Source organism: Salvelinus fontinalis, unplaced genomic scaffold (genome assembly GCF_029448725.1).
Source record: "Salvelinus fontinalis isolate EN_2023a unplaced genomic scaffold, ASM2944872v1 scaffold_0420, whole genome shotgun sequence".
Lineage (NCBI taxonomy): Eukaryota > Metazoa > Chordata > Actinopteri > Salmoniformes > Salmonidae > Salvelinus > Salvelinus fontinalis.
Genome location: NW_026600629.1, coordinates 35,768 through 57,011, shown reverse-complemented (window position 1 = coordinate 57,011; position 21,244 = coordinate 35,768). Strand labels below are relative to the sequence as shown.

The 21,244-nt window shown below is 46.8% G+C and overlaps 1 protein-coding gene across 2 annotated transcripts in view; it reads right to left on the bottom strand.

Annotated features, from left to right (window-relative positions):
* The window catches only part of LOC129845991 (Na(+)/H(+) exchange regulatory cofactor NHE-RF2-like), a 64,999-nt gene extending 46,297 nt beyond the window's left edge, over positions 1–18,702 (bottom strand). Inside the window, exons 1-3 of one of the 2 annotated variants that reach the window (XM_055913982.1) lie at positions 17,587–18,702; positions 14,813–15,109; positions 14,323–14,367 (exon numbers count right to left, since the gene is read on the bottom strand). In XM_055913982.1, the coding sequence (XP_055769957.1) occupies positions 14,323–14,367; positions 14,813–15,109; positions 17,587–17,793 (549 nt within the window). In that variant the 5' untranslated portion in view covers positions 17,794–18,702. The remainder of the gene's footprint in view (positions 1–14,322; positions 14,368–14,812; positions 15,110–17,586) is intronic. The other variant, XM_055913983.1, reaches the window with a different exon arrangement.
* Between the last annotated feature and the right edge of the window lie 2,542 nt (positions 18,703–21,244).

Genomic DNA, 21,244 nt, shown 5'->3' with positions numbered 1-21,244 from the left:
TCTGAGACACTTAGTGAATATGGGCCCAGGAGATGAGTGTTTTAACCCAGCCGCTTTGTGCTTTCAGCTCTCTTCTCAGCTGAGTGGCTCCAGACTCCAGAAGACTCCTGTACTGTGTCCCTCTCGAGTGGAGCCGACCCCAGTCATCTTTATCCCATTACTGAGAACTGACGTGAGACAGACTGAGACCCAATGTGAGACAGCAAAGAGCCAGATGATACTTTACACAAGTTCTCACACAGAGAAAAACTGGCAGAAAACTACCCACACAATTACATCAAAACAATGAGGCAAGACAAAAACAACATTAGCAAAATCCCTTTGCAGATGGAGAGATGAGAAATGTGGGAATTGGAGAAAAGAAAGAGAAGAGGTGAAAGAAGGGATTTATGAAGTTCATATGATCCAGAACAACCTGTTGTGCTTCAACAGATAAAAGAGAGAAGTGTGTGTGTCATCATTGTACTCTACAACTGTATTTACAAAGCAGTTGTCCACTGGATCCATTAGTCATGGATCCTCTATCTGCTTTATAGCTGGCACCCAAGAACACATCCTCTAACACACAACTCTCTCTCTTATCTCTTCCCTCTCTCGTTCTCTCACCTCCTTCCTCTTACTGCTTCAGTCTTTTTCTCTCTCCTTCAACACAACACTCTTTCACTCTACTCCAGCTCTCTATCATTATTCTCTCCCTCCCTCCCTGCCTTGTATCTGTGTTTATTCAATCCTAACCTCTGACCTTGACCCTAACCCCACACCATGTTCTCTACATCCATTTATTCCCACGCAGATTCTCTTCCACTGCTGCACCAGCAGCCCTGCAGAGGAGGACCGAGGAGGACACATGAATATGGATCAGATTCCCATCTTAAGCTCCATCATTTCCTACTGAGGTATCATGCAGTGATATGGTATCATGTAGTGAGAACTAGGGATGAGACTTGGAAATGATTTCACTATTCTTATAATATCCTGATTTTTCCCCCTTGGTAAATCTGGATAGTTGAAGTACATGAGTGGGGACTTGCGCGACTCAGGAGAGGTGGTCCACGGTGCTTGTTGTTTCAGCAGATAGATGGGGGAGGGGTGCTAGAGGAGAAGGGGCTGGTGTGTCTGACATAGAGAGAGAGAGATCATCCTATCTGCTCGTGTGTTTCTTGACTGCATCAAATCGATATAAAGAAACTAGCTAAGTACACAAGCCAGTTAGCTAGCTAGCAAGGCTAATTGATGTTTTCTGCTGCGCTCCCCGCGTCCTTGTCTACAACAACTCCAGTCATATTAAACAACAGTCTCCCTGTTGGTTGATCATTGTAGCCCACTCCTTCTCATTTAGCCAACTTCATTCTGTAATTCTAATTCCATTCAGCATTATTAGAAATCTCCCACTTCACTTGGAGCCTCACTGTGGTGCTGCTTTGATTAACGACGATAACAAGCTACGCGTGAAAAACTGTCAGAAAACCGTTGCTTTATTAAAATGTCTGTCCTTGTATGTAGCAATGTCATAGATAATTGAATTAGATTTTAGACAAAGCCTTTTCATTAAAATCGGCCTATCTTTTTAATATATATATTTTTTATACTCTCCCGGGTAATTGAATACTGAAGTCCGTTTGGATATTGGAATAACCGTGCCCATCCCTGGTAAGGACTGACAGCTAGCTGCAGATTGTAGCTATTCGTTGTTTATTCTCTGTTTGTGGTGTTTAGTCTCTCTGTTAGTGTTTAGATTCAGATCAGTGTCTGTTTGACCTCACCATCACCTGATACACACGTACATATACACCCACACGCACACGCACACACACACACACATATACACACACACACACACATTACGACACACACACATACACACATATTAGGACACACACACTTATTAGGACCACCCCCCGGGTTGTTTATATATACAGATGTGAGAGGTAGAGAAGAGCAGATGTTTCCAGTTAGGCCTTCCTTCATAAAGCCTCAACATGATGTTGTAATGCAGGAGGAGGGTTGTGTGTGTGTGTGTCTGGGTCTCTACGCTGCAAGAAGAACATCCAAGCTTATGAGGGAGTAGGTCAATCACTAGTCTAACCCTGCCCTGGTCCAGACACACGCTTCAGACTGGAGAGTGTGTCAGTGTGTTCTGACACAGTGGATGGCGACACCTGGAGAGATACTAGCACCTATTCAACCAATTGCATATGACCGTACCAGTATACAACTCACATAGGGCACGAGTACAGCACACAAACACACACAGGTGATTGCACTAAGCTAATGTTACTTTACAGACACTGGGAAAATGGAAGTGGGGTACATACGGTAACTGTCCACTTGGCAAAGACTGCTTGAATCACATCATTTACACAACAAAAAATGATCAATGTGATGAAGTTGAATCAACTGATTGGATTTGCAAAAAGTCATCAACATAAGGGAATGTTGTATTTTCTTCAGCCAACTTTTAACCTAAATCCAATGACATGGTGAATTGTTTTGTTGCTTTCACGTTGAATTCACGTTAGTTGACACTCAACCAAAAGGTAACTAAAAACTAGACGTTGAACTGACGTCTGTGCCCAGTGGGGGAATGAAATCACTGGAGACATAAGCAACGACCTCAATCCCACAGAAACAAGTGGATTTACCAAAAGCTCAGAGGATTTGACAGTAAACAACTTACTCTGTTCTGTCAACTACATCAAGACTTAGACACCAGTACAGAGTCTGACTGGGGAGAGAGGAGGGGGACAGAGAGGGAGGGAGAGTCTCCAAAAGGCATTAGGGGTTGCACAAAAAGATGCCCAATTTTCACAGCAACTCACAGTTCAGAGAGAAAATCACCAGTACAGAGTCTGACAGAAGAACAACAAAACCCTCACAGTGTGTGTTCTGACAGAGAACGCTATGCCCAGCTGTGGCTAGGGGTTTCTGGGTCAATATGGCTTCAAAACCAGCAGAAGCAGTGTCGTAAACTCAACAGAAAATCCCTGGCCTCAACCACTGTGGGAAGAATAGCCACATCAACGCCACATCAATAGCAACATGTCCCTGGCTGGCCTCATAATCATCACTGAACTAACAGCAGCAGACGTAGGGACTTTGAAGACAGGGCAGTTTGTCAGTGTTTCCACCTCACCAGGTTCCACCATGTCTTCCTCACCAGGTTCCACCATGTCTTCCTCACCAGGTTCCACCATGTCTTCCTCACTAGGTTCCACCATGTCTTCCTCACTAGGTTCCACCATGTCTTCCTCACTAGGTTCCACCATGTCTCCCTCACTAGGTTCCACCATGTCTTCATCACTAGGTTCCACCATGTCTTCCTCACTAGGTTCCACCATGTCTTCCTCACCAGGTTCCACCATGTCTTCCTCACCAGGTTCCACCATGTCTTCCTCACCAGGTTCCACCATGTCTTCCTCACCAGGTTCCACCATGTCTTCCTCACCAGGTTCCACCATGTCTTCCTCAATAGGTTCCACCATGTCTTCCTCAATAGGTTCCACCATGTCTTCCTCAATAGGTTCCACCATGTCATCCTCACTAGGTTCCACCATGTCATCCTCACCAGGTTCCACCATGTCTTCCTCACTAGGTTCCACCATGTCTTCCTCAATAGGTTCCGCCATGTCTTCCTCACTAGGTTCCACCATGTCTTCCTCATCAGGTTCCGCCATGTCTTCCTCACCAGGTTCCACCATGGGTTCAGTATTAGGTATATATATACAGTCTTAGTATTAAGAGTGGATGGGAAAGGGTGTATGTGCGTGCTTGTGCATGTGTGGGTGAAGAGGTTGTTTATCAGGCGGATGTGAAAAGGCTCCTGGTCAGCTTCTACCCCCAAGCCACAAGACTGCTGAACAGTTCATCAAATGGCCACCCAAACTATTTACATTGACCCCCTTATTTGAGTCATATTTCTTTGCACTGAGTCTCTCGCACAGGCTCGATGTATACCCACTGGATGCTAACCACACACCGAAACATACTACACTGACACTCCAACACACACACACACACACACACACACACACACACACACACACACACACACACACACACACACACACACACACACACACACACACACACACACACACACACACACACACACACACTTGCATATTGACGCCACACACATACATTCACATTTCTCACATACGGTGCTGCTACTCTCTGTTTATTATCTATGCATAGTCACTTTACCCCCACCTACATATTACCTCAACTACCTGGACTAACCTGTACCCCTGCTCATTGACTCAGTACCGATACCCCCTGTAAATAGCCTCGTTATTGTTATTTCATTGGGTTACCTTTAGTTTATTTAGCAAATTGTTTTCTTTTACTCTGGATTGTTGGTTAAGGGCTCGTAAGTAAGCATTTCACGGTAAAGTTTACACCTGTTGTATTCAGCACAAGTAACAAATAAAATTGTATTTGCTTTGAAGATGTTAAGAGGTGCTTGTGAACATTACTGTGTGTGTGTGTGTTAGCGGTGTGCGGGACAGCTGTTTGTTCACCCGCCTGCAATTGCTAATAAAACATCGTCAACTGCCCAACTATATGTGAAAGTCTGAGGCCAGCACCCGACCCCAAACATAGAGCATGTGGCTACAGTCCCATACTTTTTGATAGGGGGGCAGGACTGTTTTTTTTAAATAATTGAGATATTATGTTTCTGCTTATAATTTTCTATATTTTGTCTATAATTATATACACATAGCTTCTCTCATATGTTGCCCTAGATGACTAAATAAACACTTGCTCAACAGAATAATGTAATAGATCGATAGAATGAGTGCTTCAATCTAGTTGACGTCAGTAAAGTTCTCTCTGTCATCTTCCTTCGCGGAGCAAAGACATTTAGTGACTGGGGAGAAAATGCAGTAACACAAAGAAACAGAAAGATTTTCTGTGAAAAGATGTCCAGATGACATCAGTCTGACCGATTGTCAGGAAATAGAAAGCTGTGAAAACAAACCGATGAGTTTCTGATCAGATTTCAGTTCTGATTGGATGCATATTTTATGTGGCCGAAATACTATCACATTTTATGATGCTGATGAAGACAGCACCTCTACAGACGGTATCTAACTGCGCATTTGCTTTCTCTCTCAAGACGCTGAAAGAAAGAAATCCTATTTCTCCAGTCCTGTTCCCAAGTCCAAATTGTGCCTACATTTGGTGTATGATTTTACTGCAAGAAATGCTTAATTCTGCAGGAGTTAATAATAAAGCTATTTGAGAGGTTATAGACCTACAGTCAGCGTCCAGATTTCAGTTTCCAGTTAACCCATCTAAACAGTAGGCTACAGTTCCCTTGACATGCCACAGGCCTATTTGAAGTCTGTCTTGTGACCATCGAATTTGCATAGTGTCTCAGAATCATCACACATAACAACAATATTTAATGACACGAAACCCGCCCGCCCCGTGGATATAACATCGGGGCAAGCGGGTTATGAGTCAACCCACATATCACTAGTGTGTGTGTCTCTTTCTCTGTGTGTGTGTGTCTCTGTCTCTGTGTGTGTCTCTGTGTTTGTGTGTCTCTGTCTCTGTGTGTGTGTCTCTCTGTCTGTGTGTGTGTGTCTCTCTGTCTGTCTGTGTGTGTCTCTCTGTCTGTCTGTCTGTGTGTGTGTGTGTGTGTGTGTGTGTGGGTGTGTGCGCGACACAGATATGGAGGTCAACAAGTTTTTTTTTTTTACCTGTTTCCCCCCAACACGTACACACTCTACTGACGTCATAATGAGTGGCGCCAACCCCCACACAACCAAGTGACATAATAGTTTTGCTTGATGCCAACACAGTAAGGTGATATAACTGTGAATGAGCACGCACACAGACACAGTCCTAATGATGTCACACACCTGTTCTCAACCACCAGCACCACAGACGCATGAGAAGAGTAGTGTGTGTGTGTGTGTGTGTGTGTGTGTGTGTGTGTGTGTGTGTGTGTGTGTGTGTGTGTGTGTGTGTGTGTGTGTGTGTGTGTGTGTGTGTCTGTCTGGCTGAGGCTGCTCTGTGTGATGCTGTGAGAAAGTGACACCTGACACTTTATCACGGGTGCTGGTGACAATACAAGACTAAGCCCCGCCTCTTCTGGAGAAGGTGAGAGAGGGGGGTGTGTTTGTGTGACTGGGTAAGTGTTAAGGTGATAGCTGCTGACTAAGCTGTGTGGAAAGGTAAGGGATACATCCTCATGACCACATGGTTCCGTTTTCATTTCCTTCGCCATTTCACTGGCAAGTTAAAACCTACTCATTCATCCAATGGTAAGGTCTGATTGGCAAGTGTGTGAATCGATTTTTTTATTGTTGATTTCACTTTTGTTTATTATCTATTCCACCTGCTTTAAAAAGAAAAGTCAGTTAAGAACAAATTTGCCGCCCTATGGGATTCCCAATCACAGCTGGATATGACACAGCCTTTTGATCGAACCAGGGACTGTGGTGACGCCTCTTGCACCGAGATGCAGTGCCTTAGACCTTTGCGCCACTTGGGAGCCCCCATTTGCTTTGGCAAATCTAAACAATAAAGCCCTCAAATTGAATTGAAATTGAGAGAGAAAGAGAGAGAGGCAAACAAAAGATGAAACTGTTTCATTCGATAATGACACAATCTTCTCTCGTCGCCCCTCTCGTCGCCCCTCTGTTTGGGTGTTCTGTTTCCTTGATTTCTTTGATTATGTCTCAGGAAGCTGTTAGCCGCTGTTAGGCCCTGGAGTGAGTCTCTTTACACCAGTCTATATATATACACCTGGAGGAAATAGTCTTGGCTAGGTTAGACAGAGCAGCCTACTGTAATATCTAGACCCCTGTCAGTGTGTGTGTGCGTGCGTGTGTGTCTCTCTTTCTCTCTCTTTGTGTGCGTGTGTGAGTGCTTGTGTTTGTGTGGAGAGCAGCCTTCAGATATACCCACACCCCCTGTTAATTAAGCAATAAGGCCAGAGGAGGTGTGTTATATGGCCAATATACCACGGCTAAGGGATGTTCTTATGCAACGCAATGCGGAGTGCCTGAATACAGACCTTAGCCATGGTATATTGGCCATAATATACCACAAACCCCCAAGGTGCCTTATTGCTATTATAAACTGGTTACCAACGTAATTTGAGTTGTAAAAACAAATGTTTTGTCCTACCCGTGGTACACGGTCTGATGTATCACGGCTGTCAGCCAATCAGCATTCAGGACTCAAACCTCCCAGTTTATAATATGTGTTATATAACTGTCCCACTCCCTCTGCAGCTCCAGTCATTGTCCTCAGTAGGATTCTATTAAAGTCGTTAAATAAGACTTTTTAGAAAGCTGGACACGACTCACATTACTGTATAGGTAATCCTGCTGTGCTTATGGATGAAAATGAGAAAACGTTCTCCTTCCTGTTTTGAGTTTTATGTCCACCACTATTTACATATGTACATAATATTACATCCCTCCCTCCCTCCCTCCCTCTACTCTAGCTCTCTCTCTCGCTACAGACACACAGTCAGTACAGCTACAGTCACACAGTTAGTACAACTACAGTCACACAGTCAGTATAGTCACACAGTCACACAGTCAGTGCAGCTACAGTCACTCAATCAGTACAGCTACAGTCAGCACAGCTACAGTCACTCAGTCAGTACAGCTACAGTCACACAGTCAGTACAGCTACAGTCACACAGTCAGTACAGCTACAGTCACACAGTCAGTACAGCCACAGTCACACAGTCAGTACAGCTACAGTCACACAGTCAGTGCAGCTACAGTCACTCAGTCAGTGCAGCTACAGTCACTCAGTCAGTGCAGCTACAGTCACTCAGTCAGTGCAGCTACAGTCACTCAGTCAGTGCAGCTACAGTCACACAGTCAGTACAGCTACAGTCAGCGCAGATACAGTCACACAGTCAGTGCAGCTACAGTCACACCGTCAGTACAGCTACAGTCACATCGTCAGTACAGCTACAGTCACACAGTCAGTACAGCTACAGTCACACAGTCAGTACAGCTACAGTCACACAGTCAGTACAGCTACAGTCACTCAGTCAGTGCAGCTACAGTCACACAGTCAGTACAGCTACAGTCACACAGTCAGTACAGCTACAATCACACAGTCAGTACAGCTACAGTCACACAGTCAGTACAGCTACAGTCACACAGTCAATACAGCTACAGTCACACAGTCAATACAGCTACAGTTAGTACAGCTACAGTCACTCAGTCAGTACAGCTACAGTCAGCACAGTTAGTACAGCTACAGTCACACAGTCAGTACAGCTACAGTCACACAGTCAGTAAAGCTACAGTCACACAGTCAGTACAGCTACAGTCACACAGTCAATACAGCTACAGTCACACAGTCAATACAGCTACAGTCACACAGTCAATACAGCTACAGTTATTACAGCTACAGTCACACAGTCAATACAGCTACAGTTATTACAGCTACAGTCACACAGTCAGTACAGCTACAGTCAGCGCAGCTACAGTCACACAGTCAGTGGAGTTACAGTCACACAGTCAGTACAGCTACAGTCAGCGCAGCTACAGTCACACAGTCAGTGGAGTTACAGTCACTCAGTCAGAACAGCTACAATCACTCATTCAGTACAGCTACAGTACAGTCACTCATTCAGTACAGCTACAGTACAGTCACACTGTTAGTACAGCTACAGTACAGTCACACTGTTAGTACAGCTACAGTCCCACAGCCAGTACAGTCACCCAGTCAGTACAGCTACAGTCCCACAGCCAGTACAGTCACTCAGTCAGTACAGCTACAGTCACTCAGACAGTACAGCTACAGCTACAGTCACTCAGACAGTACAGCTACAGTACAGTCACACTGTCAGTACAGCTACAGTCCCACAGCCAGTACAGTCACCCAGTCAGTACAGCTACAGTCCCACAGCCAGTACAGTCACACTGTCAGTACAGCTACAGTCCCACAGCCAGTACAGTCACTCAGTCAGTACAGCTACAGTCACTCAGACAGTACAGCTACAGTTACACAGTCAGTACAGCTACAGTCACACAGTCAGTACAGCTAGTCACACAGTCAGTACAGCCTGACATCAGTTGGTTCTGAGTCAATCTCTTCTTCTGGACTCTCTTAGCTGTCTCTCAAATCTACAGGAGTGTAAACAGTAGAGGAATGCAGGGAAACAGAAGATGAAGGGAGATAAAACCCAGAAAACCCCAGTGAGAATCGTATAACTTCTACACACACAGACGCACCGATGCAAAAGGTGGCACGTGGACATACAGACAAGCATGCATACACCCACTTACACAGGCAGTAATACACACACACACACACACGCACACGCACACACACACGCACACGCACACGCACACACACACACACACACACACACACACACACACACACACACACACACACACACACACACACACACACACATTAGGTCAATGTGTTAGTGATTATGGTTGGTGACAGGGGGTCTGTGGAGGCGCTGCCTGCACTACTTTCCAGCCTCAGAACAGACTGGGCTGCAGACTGGAGCCTAATACCCCAGCTCCTCCCTCGACTCCTCCCCCCAGGAAGTCCTGGAATTCAAGGTAACCCTAGGAGTCTGGCTGCCCTGACAACACTTACTGTAGCTAACTGGGCTCACTGCATACACAGTAGAGAGGAGAGGAAAAGAGAGGTCCGTTCGTGTTCTAGATAACTGAGTAGCCAAAACAGTCACATCTAAAACTGTGGTTGAGTAGCCATCCTGTGAAAGACTGAGCAGCTGCCCTGCTACAGAGCCCCTCCCTCCCTGTCCCCCATCCATCCAGCTGGTCAGACGTTTATACGTCTGTTTTACGGACCACAGCGGAGGCCAAGGCGGGAAAACAGACGTGTGTGGGAGACAGGGTGTGAGACAGACGGCTGGTACTGACAGCTAGGAGGGACGTTCCAGTCGTACCCCCCCCCCCCCCCCCCCCCCCGCTCACTCTACGTCAGCCTCTGGAGTCTGCAACGGAAGTTACTGATGCATGGCCCATGTTTTATATTGCATATCTAGACTGAAATCCATCTCTTATAAAACATGGACTCTCAGTTGGGACACACAGAGTACAGGCATTGGGGTCAGCTAAAGGCTGCAGACCGGATACTGTCCCCTTATTATTTTATAATGAGTCCTGGCCACCAGCTATACTATATCAACAAATAAATACATTATTTTAGCTCTGTGGATTAGAGTGGACACACGCATGCACGCACATATCACACAAACACACTATGATCCCTTTGTGATGAAACAGGAAATATCTCCTCCTCGTCCACCCAATGCTTGTTACACATTACCATAGGCATGTCCAGCTGCAGGACCCTAGTCCTACGTGAGAGTGTGTGTGTGCGTGCCGTGCATACATGAGTGTGTGTGTGTGTGTGTGTGTGTGTGTGTGCGTGCCGTGCATACATGAGTGTGTGTGTGTGTGTGTGTGTGTGTGTGTGCGTGCCATGCATACATGAGTGTGTGTGTGTACGTGCCGTGCATACATGAGTGTGTGTGTGTGCGTGCATACATGAGTGTGTGTGTGTGCGTGCATACATGAGAGTGTGTGTGTGCGTGCCGTGCATACATGAGAGTGTGAGGGTGCGTGCCGTGCATACATGAGTGTGTGTGTGTGTGCGTGCATACATGAGAGTGTGTGTGTGCGTGCCGTGCATACATGAGAGTGTGAGTGTGCGTGCGTGCCGTGCATACATGAGTGTGTGTGTGTGTGTGTGTGCCGTGCATACATGAGAGTGTGAGTGTGCGTGCGTGCCGTGCATACATGAGTGTGTGTGTGTGCCGTGCATACATGAGAGTGTGAGTGTGCGTGCCGTGCATACATGAGAGTGTGAGCGTGTGTGCCGTGCATACATGAGAGTGTGAGCGTGTGTGCCGTGCATTCATGAGAGTGTGTGTGTGTGTGTGCCGTGCATACATGAGTGTGAGTGTGCGTGCCGTGCATACATGAGAGTGTGTGTGTGTGTGCATGCATACATGAGAGTGTGAGTGTGCGTGCCGTGCATACATGAGTGTGTGTGTGTGTGTGCATGCATACATGAGAGTGTGAGCGTGCGTGCCGTGCATACATGAGAGTGTGAGTGTGCGTGCCGTGCATACATGAGAGTGTGAGTGTGCGTGCCGTGCATACATGAGAGTGTGTGTGTGTGTGCATGCATACATGAGAGTGTGAGTGTGCGTGCCGTGCATACATGAGTGTGTGTGTGTGTGTGCATGCATACATGAGAGTGTGAGCGTGCGTGCCGTGCATACATGAGAGTGTGAGTGTGCGTGCCGTGCATACATGAGAGTGTGAGTGTGCGTGCCGTGCATACATGAGTGTGAGTGTGCGTGCCGTGCATACATGAGTGTGAGTGTGCGTGCCGTGCATACATGAGTGTGAGCGTGCGTGCCGTGCATACATGAGAGTGTGTGTGTGTGCATGCATACATGAGAGTGTGAGCGTGCGTGCCGTGCATACATGAGTGTGAGTGTGTGCGTGCCGTGCATACATGAGAGTGTGAGCGTGCGTGCCGTGCATACATGAGAGTGTGTGTGTGTGTGTGCCGTGCATACATGAGAGTGTGAGTGTGTGTGTGTGCCGTGCATACATGAGAGTGTGAGTGTGTGTGTGTGCCGTGCATACATGAGAGTGTGTGTGTGTGTGTGTGCCGTGCATACATGAGAGTGTGTGTGTGTGTGTGCCGTGCATACATGAGAGTGTGTGTGTGTGTGTGCCGTGCATACATGAGAGTGTGTGTGTGTGTGTGCCGTGCATACATGAGAGTGTGTGTGTGTGTGTGCCGTGCATACATGAGAGTGTGAGTGTGCGTGCCGTGCATACATGAGAGTGTGAGCGTGCGTGCCGTGCATACATGAGAGTGTGAGTGTGCGTGCCGTGCATACATGAGTGTGTGTGTGTGTGTGCATGCATACATGAGAGTGTGAGTGTGCGTGCCGTGCATACATGAGAGTGTGAGTGTGCGTGCCGTGCATACATGAGAGTGTGAGCGTGCGTGCCGTGCATACATGAGAGTGTGTGTGCATGCATACATGAGTGTGAGCGTGCGTGCCGTGCATACATGAGAGTGTGTGTGTGTGCATGCATACATGAGAGTGTGAGCGTGCGTGCCGTGCATACATGAGAGTGTGAGTGTGCGTGCCGTGCATACATGAGAGTGTGAGCGTGCGTGCCGTGCATACATGAGAGTGTGTGTGCGTGCCGTGCATACATGAGAGTGTGAGCGTGCGTGCCGTGCATACATGAGAGTGTGTGTGCGTGCCGTGCATACATGAGAGTGTGAGTGTGCGTGCCGTGCATACATGAGAGTGTGAGCGTGCGTGCCGTGCATACATGAGAGTGTGAGCGTGCGTGCCGTGCATACATGAGAGTGTGTGTGCGTGCCGTGCATTCATGAGAGTGTGAGCGTGCGTGCCGTGCATACATGAGAGTGTGTGTGCGTGCCGTGCATACATGAGAGTGTGAGTGTGCGTGCCGTGCATACATGAGAGTGTGAGCGTGCGTGCCGTGCATACATGAGAGTGTGTGTGTGCGTGCCGTGCATACATGAGTGTGAGCGTGCGTGCCGTGCATACATGAGAGTGTGTGTGTGCGTGCCGTGCATACATGAGTGTGAGCGTGCGTGCCGTGCATACATGAGTGTGAGCGTGCGTGCCGTGCATACATGAGAGTGTGTGTGTGCGTGCCGTGCATACATGAGAGTGTGAGTGTGCGTGCCGTGCATACATGAGAGTGTGTGTGTGTCCTCCAGACATCCACACTACCCTACACTGGCCCACTGACTGGCTGTTGTGCAGGGTTTCCCAAACTCAGTCCTTTCCTCTCCTCTCCTTTCCTCCTCTCCCACTTGGAAAGGATTTGTTTCTGGGATCTCTGTGTATTTTATGTTCTCTTCAGGCAAGCTTGGGCAGAGAGAGACTGAGAGAGAGAGAGGGAGGGGTGTGTGTGGGGGGGGGGGAGAGAGAGAGAGAGAGATACATTTCCTGAGCTTAGTTAGGCCTTCTGGCCCCTCAGGCTGCTGGGATTTCTCTCCACGGCTCACAAAGCGATCACAGCTGAGCAAAGGCTAAACACACACACACACACACTGCACTGCACGCACACATACACCACACGCACCACAGCCCCCCCCCACCCCACCCACACACACACACACACACACTGATTGGCCTTGTCAGTGCTTATGTAGAAATAAGGGTTCTGCATCGTGCACCAATTGGCAAGACGAGCGTAAGTGAAAACACATGTTCTGTTGAATGCATGAAACAGAAGCAGAGAAGCCTCATCTTGCAGATGAAAACTAAAGCAGAGTAGATTGTCAGGAAGACAGGGACCCAACGGAAATGTTTTCCAAATCAACATGCAATACTTGAACTAGATTTGAGAAAACAAACTGTTTTCAGCCCAGGGCTATAAGCCAGGGCTATCATATTTCAGACATCTGCACATATAACCATTCACTAGAACATGTTCACCCAAGGGTCCCTATTCATAAAGCCTTACAGAGTAGGAGTGCTGATCTAGGATCGGGTCCCCCTGTCCATCCATCTTATTTATTGTTATTTATTTATTATGATCTAAAACACTAAACTGATCCTAGCTCAGCACTTCTACTCTGAGGTCTACTGTAATACTGTGTGGATAGTAGTTTCTACAGCCACAGGATGTCACTGAGGTACTTGGCACAGGGAGAATTGCTGCATTGTCCATTAGGTCAGAATCATAACCACTGTGATGTAATGACCCTTGACCTTTGAGTGCCTTTCTGACCACTACAACTACAAGAAGTCTGGAACCAATCCTGCCATCTGACACACACACACACGCACACACACACACACACACACACACACACACTCACGCACGCACGCACGCACGCACGCACGCACACACACACACATTGTTACTACTGTGTGTTGACAGGTCTTGGACAGGGCTCCCCTCAAATAGAGGACAGGTCTAATCTAGGCCATCAGATCAGGTTGGAGCTCAGTCAGCCAGCTCGAAAAACAAGACCCAGGTAATTAGATCTCAGCGGATATAGGACAGAGTCATCCTTAGACACAGATCTAAGGTCAATTTATATGTCTTCCCCTAATAGTGGAGGTTATGATTTGGGGAAGATACACTGACCCTAGATCTGTGACTAAAGGCAATCAGATGTTATACATCTTGCTTCTCTGGCTGCTACAGCGAGAGAATGCTGACCCACATTCAAATACCAGCACACTGTGACAGCAGGGTACTGAGCAGATAGCAGATAGCAGTTTTGGTTTAGCTACTCTTGAGCTAACCTTGAACTCGATCTTACCTGGAACCCACAGGGTGAAAGCAAGAGAGGAAGACCCAATAACACCTGGAGGGGTGACACAGAACAAGACATGAAGAAAGTGGGGTTGACTTAGCAACACCTTGAAGGAATGGTGCAGGACAGAAGAGTTTGGAAGAGATTGGAAGCGTGTAATTCCATAAGGAATTGAAAGTCCTAAGTAAGTACTGTATGTTCTCTCGAACATCCCCTAACTTTAGCCATAATCCCCAAAATACCATCCCCTGATCCAGGAGCCTTCAGTCCATATCTGATGTGCAATATGAGTGCAGGATTTTGTTCCAGCCCTGCACTAAGTCAAGAACACAGCCCGACTCCAGTGTAAAAAGCATTTATCTATGTCAGCTGGTGGTCTCTGGTGTGTGTTTGTGCATGTGGAAGCTTTTGTTCCAGCGCAGCACTAACCCACTAACCCACCACAACAGCTCTACAGAGTAAACATCCATTGAGTCTCAACCGAGGGGGTACGCACCTTCTTGGCGGCCCGCGACGGAGACCTTCGCGTGGGCTTGGGTACCTCTCTGGTCAGGGTGGCGGGCAGCTTGGACACGGAGCCGTTCTCTCTCTTGGCCGCGGGTGAGGAGGCCGAGGGCGAGGAGGGGGGCGGTGAGGCTGGGGGTGAGTCAGGGGACACAGAGGTGGGTCCCCCCAGACGGACAGCCATCTCCTCGGTGCAGACGAGGCGCAGGCTGCGGAGGTACTCGTCTGTCTCCCGGTCTACCACCAGCAGCCTGGTCTCATGCTCCACCGCCTTGATCCTCTGCACCACCTGTGGGGAGAGGGAGATCATTATTGCACATCATTATAACATTGTACATAGCCATAATATGACATTTGAAATGTGTATATTCCTTTGAAACTTGTGTGTTACTGTTCATTTTTTTATTGTATATATTACTCTATTGTTTATTATCTATTTCACTTGCTTTGTGTCACGACTTCAACCGAGGCAGGCTCTCCTTCCCGTTCGGGTGGCGCTCGGCGGTCGTCGTCACCGGCCTACTAGCTGCCACTGACTCTTTTTCCTCCCCCTCCTTATGTGTTTATTTGTATCACCTGGGTTTAGGTCATTGGTAATTAGTGTGGCTTTATTAGTCAGCCAGCCCGTACGCTTCTTTGTGCGGGATTGTTCGTTTGTAGCTTTGGATTTCGGGGAGTGGTTTATGTATTGTGGACTGGGTTTGTCTCCCTTGTTTTTGGACAGTTGTTTATGACACCCAGTAAGTCCGTGTTGGACATTTTGTTTGCCAGTTGGGCATTAAAGAATCAACGTATTGAATCTCTGCTGTTCCTGCGTCTGACTTCACACCCCCCGACACCCAGGTCGTTACACTTTGGCAATATAAACATATGTTTCCCATGCCAATAAAGCCCTTTGAATGGAACAGAGGATGAAAGCGTAAGATAGGGAGAGAAAGAGAATGAGAGTAATAACATGATAATTGACATGATAAGGAAGTAGTGAACTACAGGGACTAGGGGGTGATGGGAGACAGAAACACAACACTCTCTACAGTATCTGGACCCTACATCATGTCAGCCTCTTTATTGAAGTGTCTAAAGTGGGTCTCCCTTGTCCCAGACATCCCAGTCTGTCTCCGCCAGTGATGACTTACTGCTGAGTGGCATGGGGTAAGGGACTAGGGAGGAAGGGTTTGGGATGTAAACACAACGAGGACGTCTGGAACTCTGGAGATTTATACAACAGTTGGTTATGAGGTCCAGATTGATTGCATACCCATTGGAGTACACGTGACTAACCAGGTTTTGATCCCAGGTCTCCTGCATGGGCGCCACAAGACTATGTTAGCCCACTGAGCTAAAGTCTATAAGTATTAGGTCTTATAAAGGTCTCAGACAAGGTCTCAGGCTAGGTTCCTCATCATGCGAGTGTGGCTCACCGAACCAACGTGTTACACATTTACAGTGCAGGGCTTACTATATGTCTCATCCTGGGTCACAATGTCAGAGGTGATACACGCTGACATGCAACTAACATGATGACAGCCATTTCAGACATCCTGCATCACTGGAATAGATTGGCTCCACTTCAATCTCATGCCCGCTATGTCTGCTTTAGGTGTGTTTGTCTCATCTTCAGGCTGCCATTGCCCATCAGAGATACACCACAGCCATTCACTAAGAACTCAGATCACTATCAACACAGCAGTGTGAGTGTGTGTGTGTGTGGTGTGTGTGATCAGGCAGTCTCAGCAGCTGATGATAGGGAGATGTGTGATGTCTCCAGTAACTTCTGAAAGGAAGTCTAGACTGTCTGCTTATTCTCACAGACCATAGAATATTCTAGACTAAACAACTTGGTTAGAGTGCCATGTAACCATGCACTGTGTCTTACAGTGTCTAGTCGTAAAAAAGTGGATATTTTAACCTGGAAAAGTTGTTAAGGGTTTTGGTATGATTTCTATTATGCCACTCCATGGGGTAATACTGAGTTTTTTAGGGGAGCTAAAGTAATGGTGTATTTTGGTATTGTCCATTGTTGTATACTATGATTATTTTATACAGGTATAATAAGCTTATGAAACCATATGAATGGTGTCGTGAATAAGTATCAAATCAAATGTCAAGTGCTCCTTCAACGTTTTGAACGCCAATGGATGCTCACCCCTCCGAGTAGCTCACCCCTCCGTGTCCTTCTCTGTCTGTCACTTTCATGACAATATCATTACTGAAACACTAGGCTCATAACATCTATTTAACCCTTATTTTACCAGGTAAGTTGACTGAGAACACGTTCTCATTTACAGCAACGACCTGGGGAATAGTTACAGGGGTGAGGAGGGGGGATGAATGAGCCAATTGTAAACTGGGGATGATTAGGTGGCCATGATGGTTTGAGGGCCAGATTGGGAACTTTGCCAGGACACCGGGGTAAACACCTCTACTCTTACGATAAGTGTCATGGGATCTTTAGTGACCACAGAGAGTCGGGACACCTGTTTAACGTCCCATCCGAAAGACAGCACCCTACACAGGGCAATGTCCCCAATTACTGCCCTGTGGCATTTTCTTTAGACCAGAAGAAAGGGTGCCTCCTACTGGCCCTCCAACACCACTTGCAGCAGCATCTGGTCTCCCATCCAGGGACTGACCAGGACCAACACTGCTTAGCTTCAGAAGCAAGCCAGCAGTGGTATACTGCTGGCGCATATTAAACATGTCGATGTAGTCCACTGACAGAGAAAATCGGATGGAGTTGGACAGTTCGTGATGTGCTATACTCACTTGATGGTGCGTATCTTTCTCCACATTTCCCCTGTTCACCTCAATGACACGGTCCCCCGGGCGCAGACCCGAAGCTTCGGCTGACGACGCGGGCTCAACTTTGCGAATGTACTGGCCGTTCTTCCCCTTCTCACCGTGCAAGTGAAACCCATACCCGTTCTCACTCTTTGTCATGATACAAAGCCGTGGTTTCAGTTCGCTGGCCATTTCTCCTGCAGTCCAGGACTTTAAACCTGTTTCGTTCTTGAATATGGTTAGCAAAGCAGAAAAAAAGTAATACAATAATGACCCAACAGAGCGCAGAGCGAAACTTTCACTCTACATGTAAAACACCATCCTCTTCATATGCGTAATTTGTTCCAAAAGTTGCTCTGCAGGTTCTTCACACACAAAAACGCTCCAAACACAAGAAAACACTCCGTATTAAAAATTACATTCCAGCATTGAACTTCACGTGTAATAAAGGCAAACTCCTCCTAAAAATAGCCTAAATTATCGACCCAGGCGAACGTATTGCTTGGTGGAGCCAAGATATCTGCTAGCCGTATCGTCTCTCCAAAAACGAGTGAATTATTGTTGTTGGCGGCGCAGCGTCCTCAATCCCTCCAACTGCCCATCCTGAGGACTGATGAAGCGAGAGACCCCCCGTGCAACATGCTGCACCAGGAAAGAGCAACAGGCACTAACTAACCCCTCTCTCGACCTCCATCCATAACAACCGGTTGGGGAATAAGGATTCAATTACAACACAAGCCGCGTTTCCAGATAATTGGATAGGGCACTCGTTTGGTGCGTAATAGCACCGCCCTCGCTAGAAATCAACGAGTTTTGACTGGGGCTGTCATTACCAGAGCGCAGCTCTTGAAGAGTGGTCTAAGATGGGGGCCTTTCTCACTGAGTAGCCTAATCAAGCGAATGCTGTGGAAATGCTGCCGTTTAGCACGGGATGGTGATCCAGGTACGAGGACTCCGCATGTAATCGACCAATCAGTGTGCTCGCTGGGTGTCTCAAGTATCCAAAATGGCGACTTCACCAAAAATAGTTGGGAGGTTGTTTTGTTGTGTAGGAAAGGACTCAATTGTATCATGTTGACAACACAATGATTTATTGTCATTACATTCAGGTAAATAACGATTTATTTTTAACATGACCCCTCTAGCACCATTACGCATGGCATACAATTACGCATACCGTTCATGTTACAATGGTGCCCCTAAGTGGTCAAATTACGAAATACATGTAAAAAGGGTATGAAAAGTGATAGTAGTATCATTTTTTTTGTGTGTGGTGGTTGTGGGGGGGATTTGTGGGAACTAGTGAACAAGTGTACACTTCAGGAGAAGGGAGATGTTATTGGAACGCACCCTATCACACACTCACTACGGAGTAGCACAAGCTGAACTGCAACAGAAGGGGGAGCCCGTCTGGCCTGCATGGTCACAGCCAAACTAGTGAGAGGAGCACTAATACAGGAAGACATAGGGGGGCAGCAGAGGAGTGTCTTTACAGCTCTGGGGTGAAGTTTCCCCTAGACACTGATCTTGGGTCAGTTTTGCATTTTCCCCACTATGGTTAGGATTGGGGTAGGGTCAGCTGATACCCTACTCTGTCTTTTCTAAGGCCAAGGAGGTTGTATATACGGATATATTATGCTGTTGCTGTCTATACATAGAAACAGCAGGTGGCAGCAGAGGAATGTATTTGCAGAGGCCACGAAGTATATACCTTATGTTACTCTACAATACAGGTATGATACATGATCAAGAGATAGAAATAGAATTCCCGATTCTATGTCCAGTGCACCAGTATGTCTCATTGACTTGAACGGGGATGCCGGTTCTAGCAATTCTATTTCTATTTAGCCTACTTTATTTTGTTTTGTGTTTGATTTATTTGACAATTCAAAAACACAATACAACCACAAATGTAGATACAATGCATTTAAAAACTTTTGAGAATAACACAAAAAATGTAAAAAACCCATTCTGATACAGTATATTCACATACTGTATTTACAGTATATGCTTACGTTGTTGTCTCTTTGTAACTTGCAAATAAAGAACGTCGCACACTCCATATATAAACTCCCAGTCATTTATTGGGTAAATCACCAACGCTTCGGCATTAGTGTCATCCCAGGATATTAGTGTCTCTTCTTGGAGGATCTGTACGTCAGTCAGGGAACCAGATCACTTTCTGCAAGACGTTACTCTGACAGAAAGAACACAATCCATCCATCCAGGCTCTACAGTCGTGGCCAAACGTTTTGAGAGTGACACAAATATTAATTTTCACAAAGTCTGCTGCCTCAGTTTGTATGGTGGCAATTTGCATATACTCCAGAATGTTATGAGGAGTGATCAGATGAATTGCAATTAATTGCAAAGTCCCTCTTTGCCATGCAAATGAACTGAATCCCCCAAAACATCCCCACTGCATTTCAGCCCTGCCACAAAAGGACCAGCTGACATCATGTCAGTGATTCTCTCGTTAACACAGGTGTGAGTGTTGACGAGGACAAGGCTGGAGATCACTCTGTCATGCTGATTGAGTTCGAACAACAGACTGGAAGCTTCAAAAGGAGGGTGGTGCTTGGAATCATTGTTCTTCCTCTGTCAACCATGGTTGCCTGCAAGGAAACACGTGCCGTCATCATTGCTTTGAACAAAAAGAGCTTCACAGGCAAGGATATTGCTGCCAGTAAGATTGCACCTAAATCAACCATTTATCAGATCATCAAGAACTTCCAGGAGAGTGGTTCAATTGTTGTGAAGAAGGCTTCAGGGTGCGCAAGAAAGTCCAGCAAGCGCCAGGACCGTCTCCTAAAGTTGATTCAGCTGCGGGATCGGAGCACAACCGTACAGAGCTTGCTCAGGAATGGCAGCAGGCAGGTGTGAGTGCATCTGCACGCAAAGTGAGGTGAAGACTTTTGGAGGATGGCCTGTTGTCAAGAAGGGCAGCAAAGAAGCCACTTCTCTCCAGGAAAAACATCAGGGACAGACTGATATTCTGCAAAAGGTACAGGGATTGGACTGTTGAGGACTAGAGTAAAGCCATTTTCTCTGATGAATCCTTTAACGATTGTTTGGGGCATCCGGAAAAAAGCTTGTCCGGAGAAGACAAGGTGAGCGCTACCATCAGTCCTGTGTCATGCCAACAGTAAAGCATCCTGAGACCAATCATGTGTGGGGTTGCTTCTCAGCCAAGGGAGTGGGCTCACTCACAATTTTGCCTAAGAACACAGCCATGAATAAAGAATGGTACCAACACATCCTCCAAGAGCAACTTCTCCCAACCATCCAGGAACAGTTTGGTGATGAACAATGCCTTTTCCAGCATGAGGGAGCACCTTGCCATAAGGCAAAAGTGATAACTAAGTGGCTTGGGTAACAAAACATCGATATGTTGGGTCCATGGCCAGACCTTAATCTCATAGAGAACTTGTGGTCAATCCTCAAGAGGCGGGTGGACAAACAAAACCCTACAAATTCGGACAAACTCCAAGCATTGATTATGCAAGAATGGGCTGCCATCAGTCAGGATGTGGCCAATAAGTTAATTGACAGCATGCCAGGGCGGATTGCAGAGGTCTTGAAAAAGAAGGGTCAACACTGCAAATATTGACTCTTTGCATCAACTTCATGTAATTGTCAATAA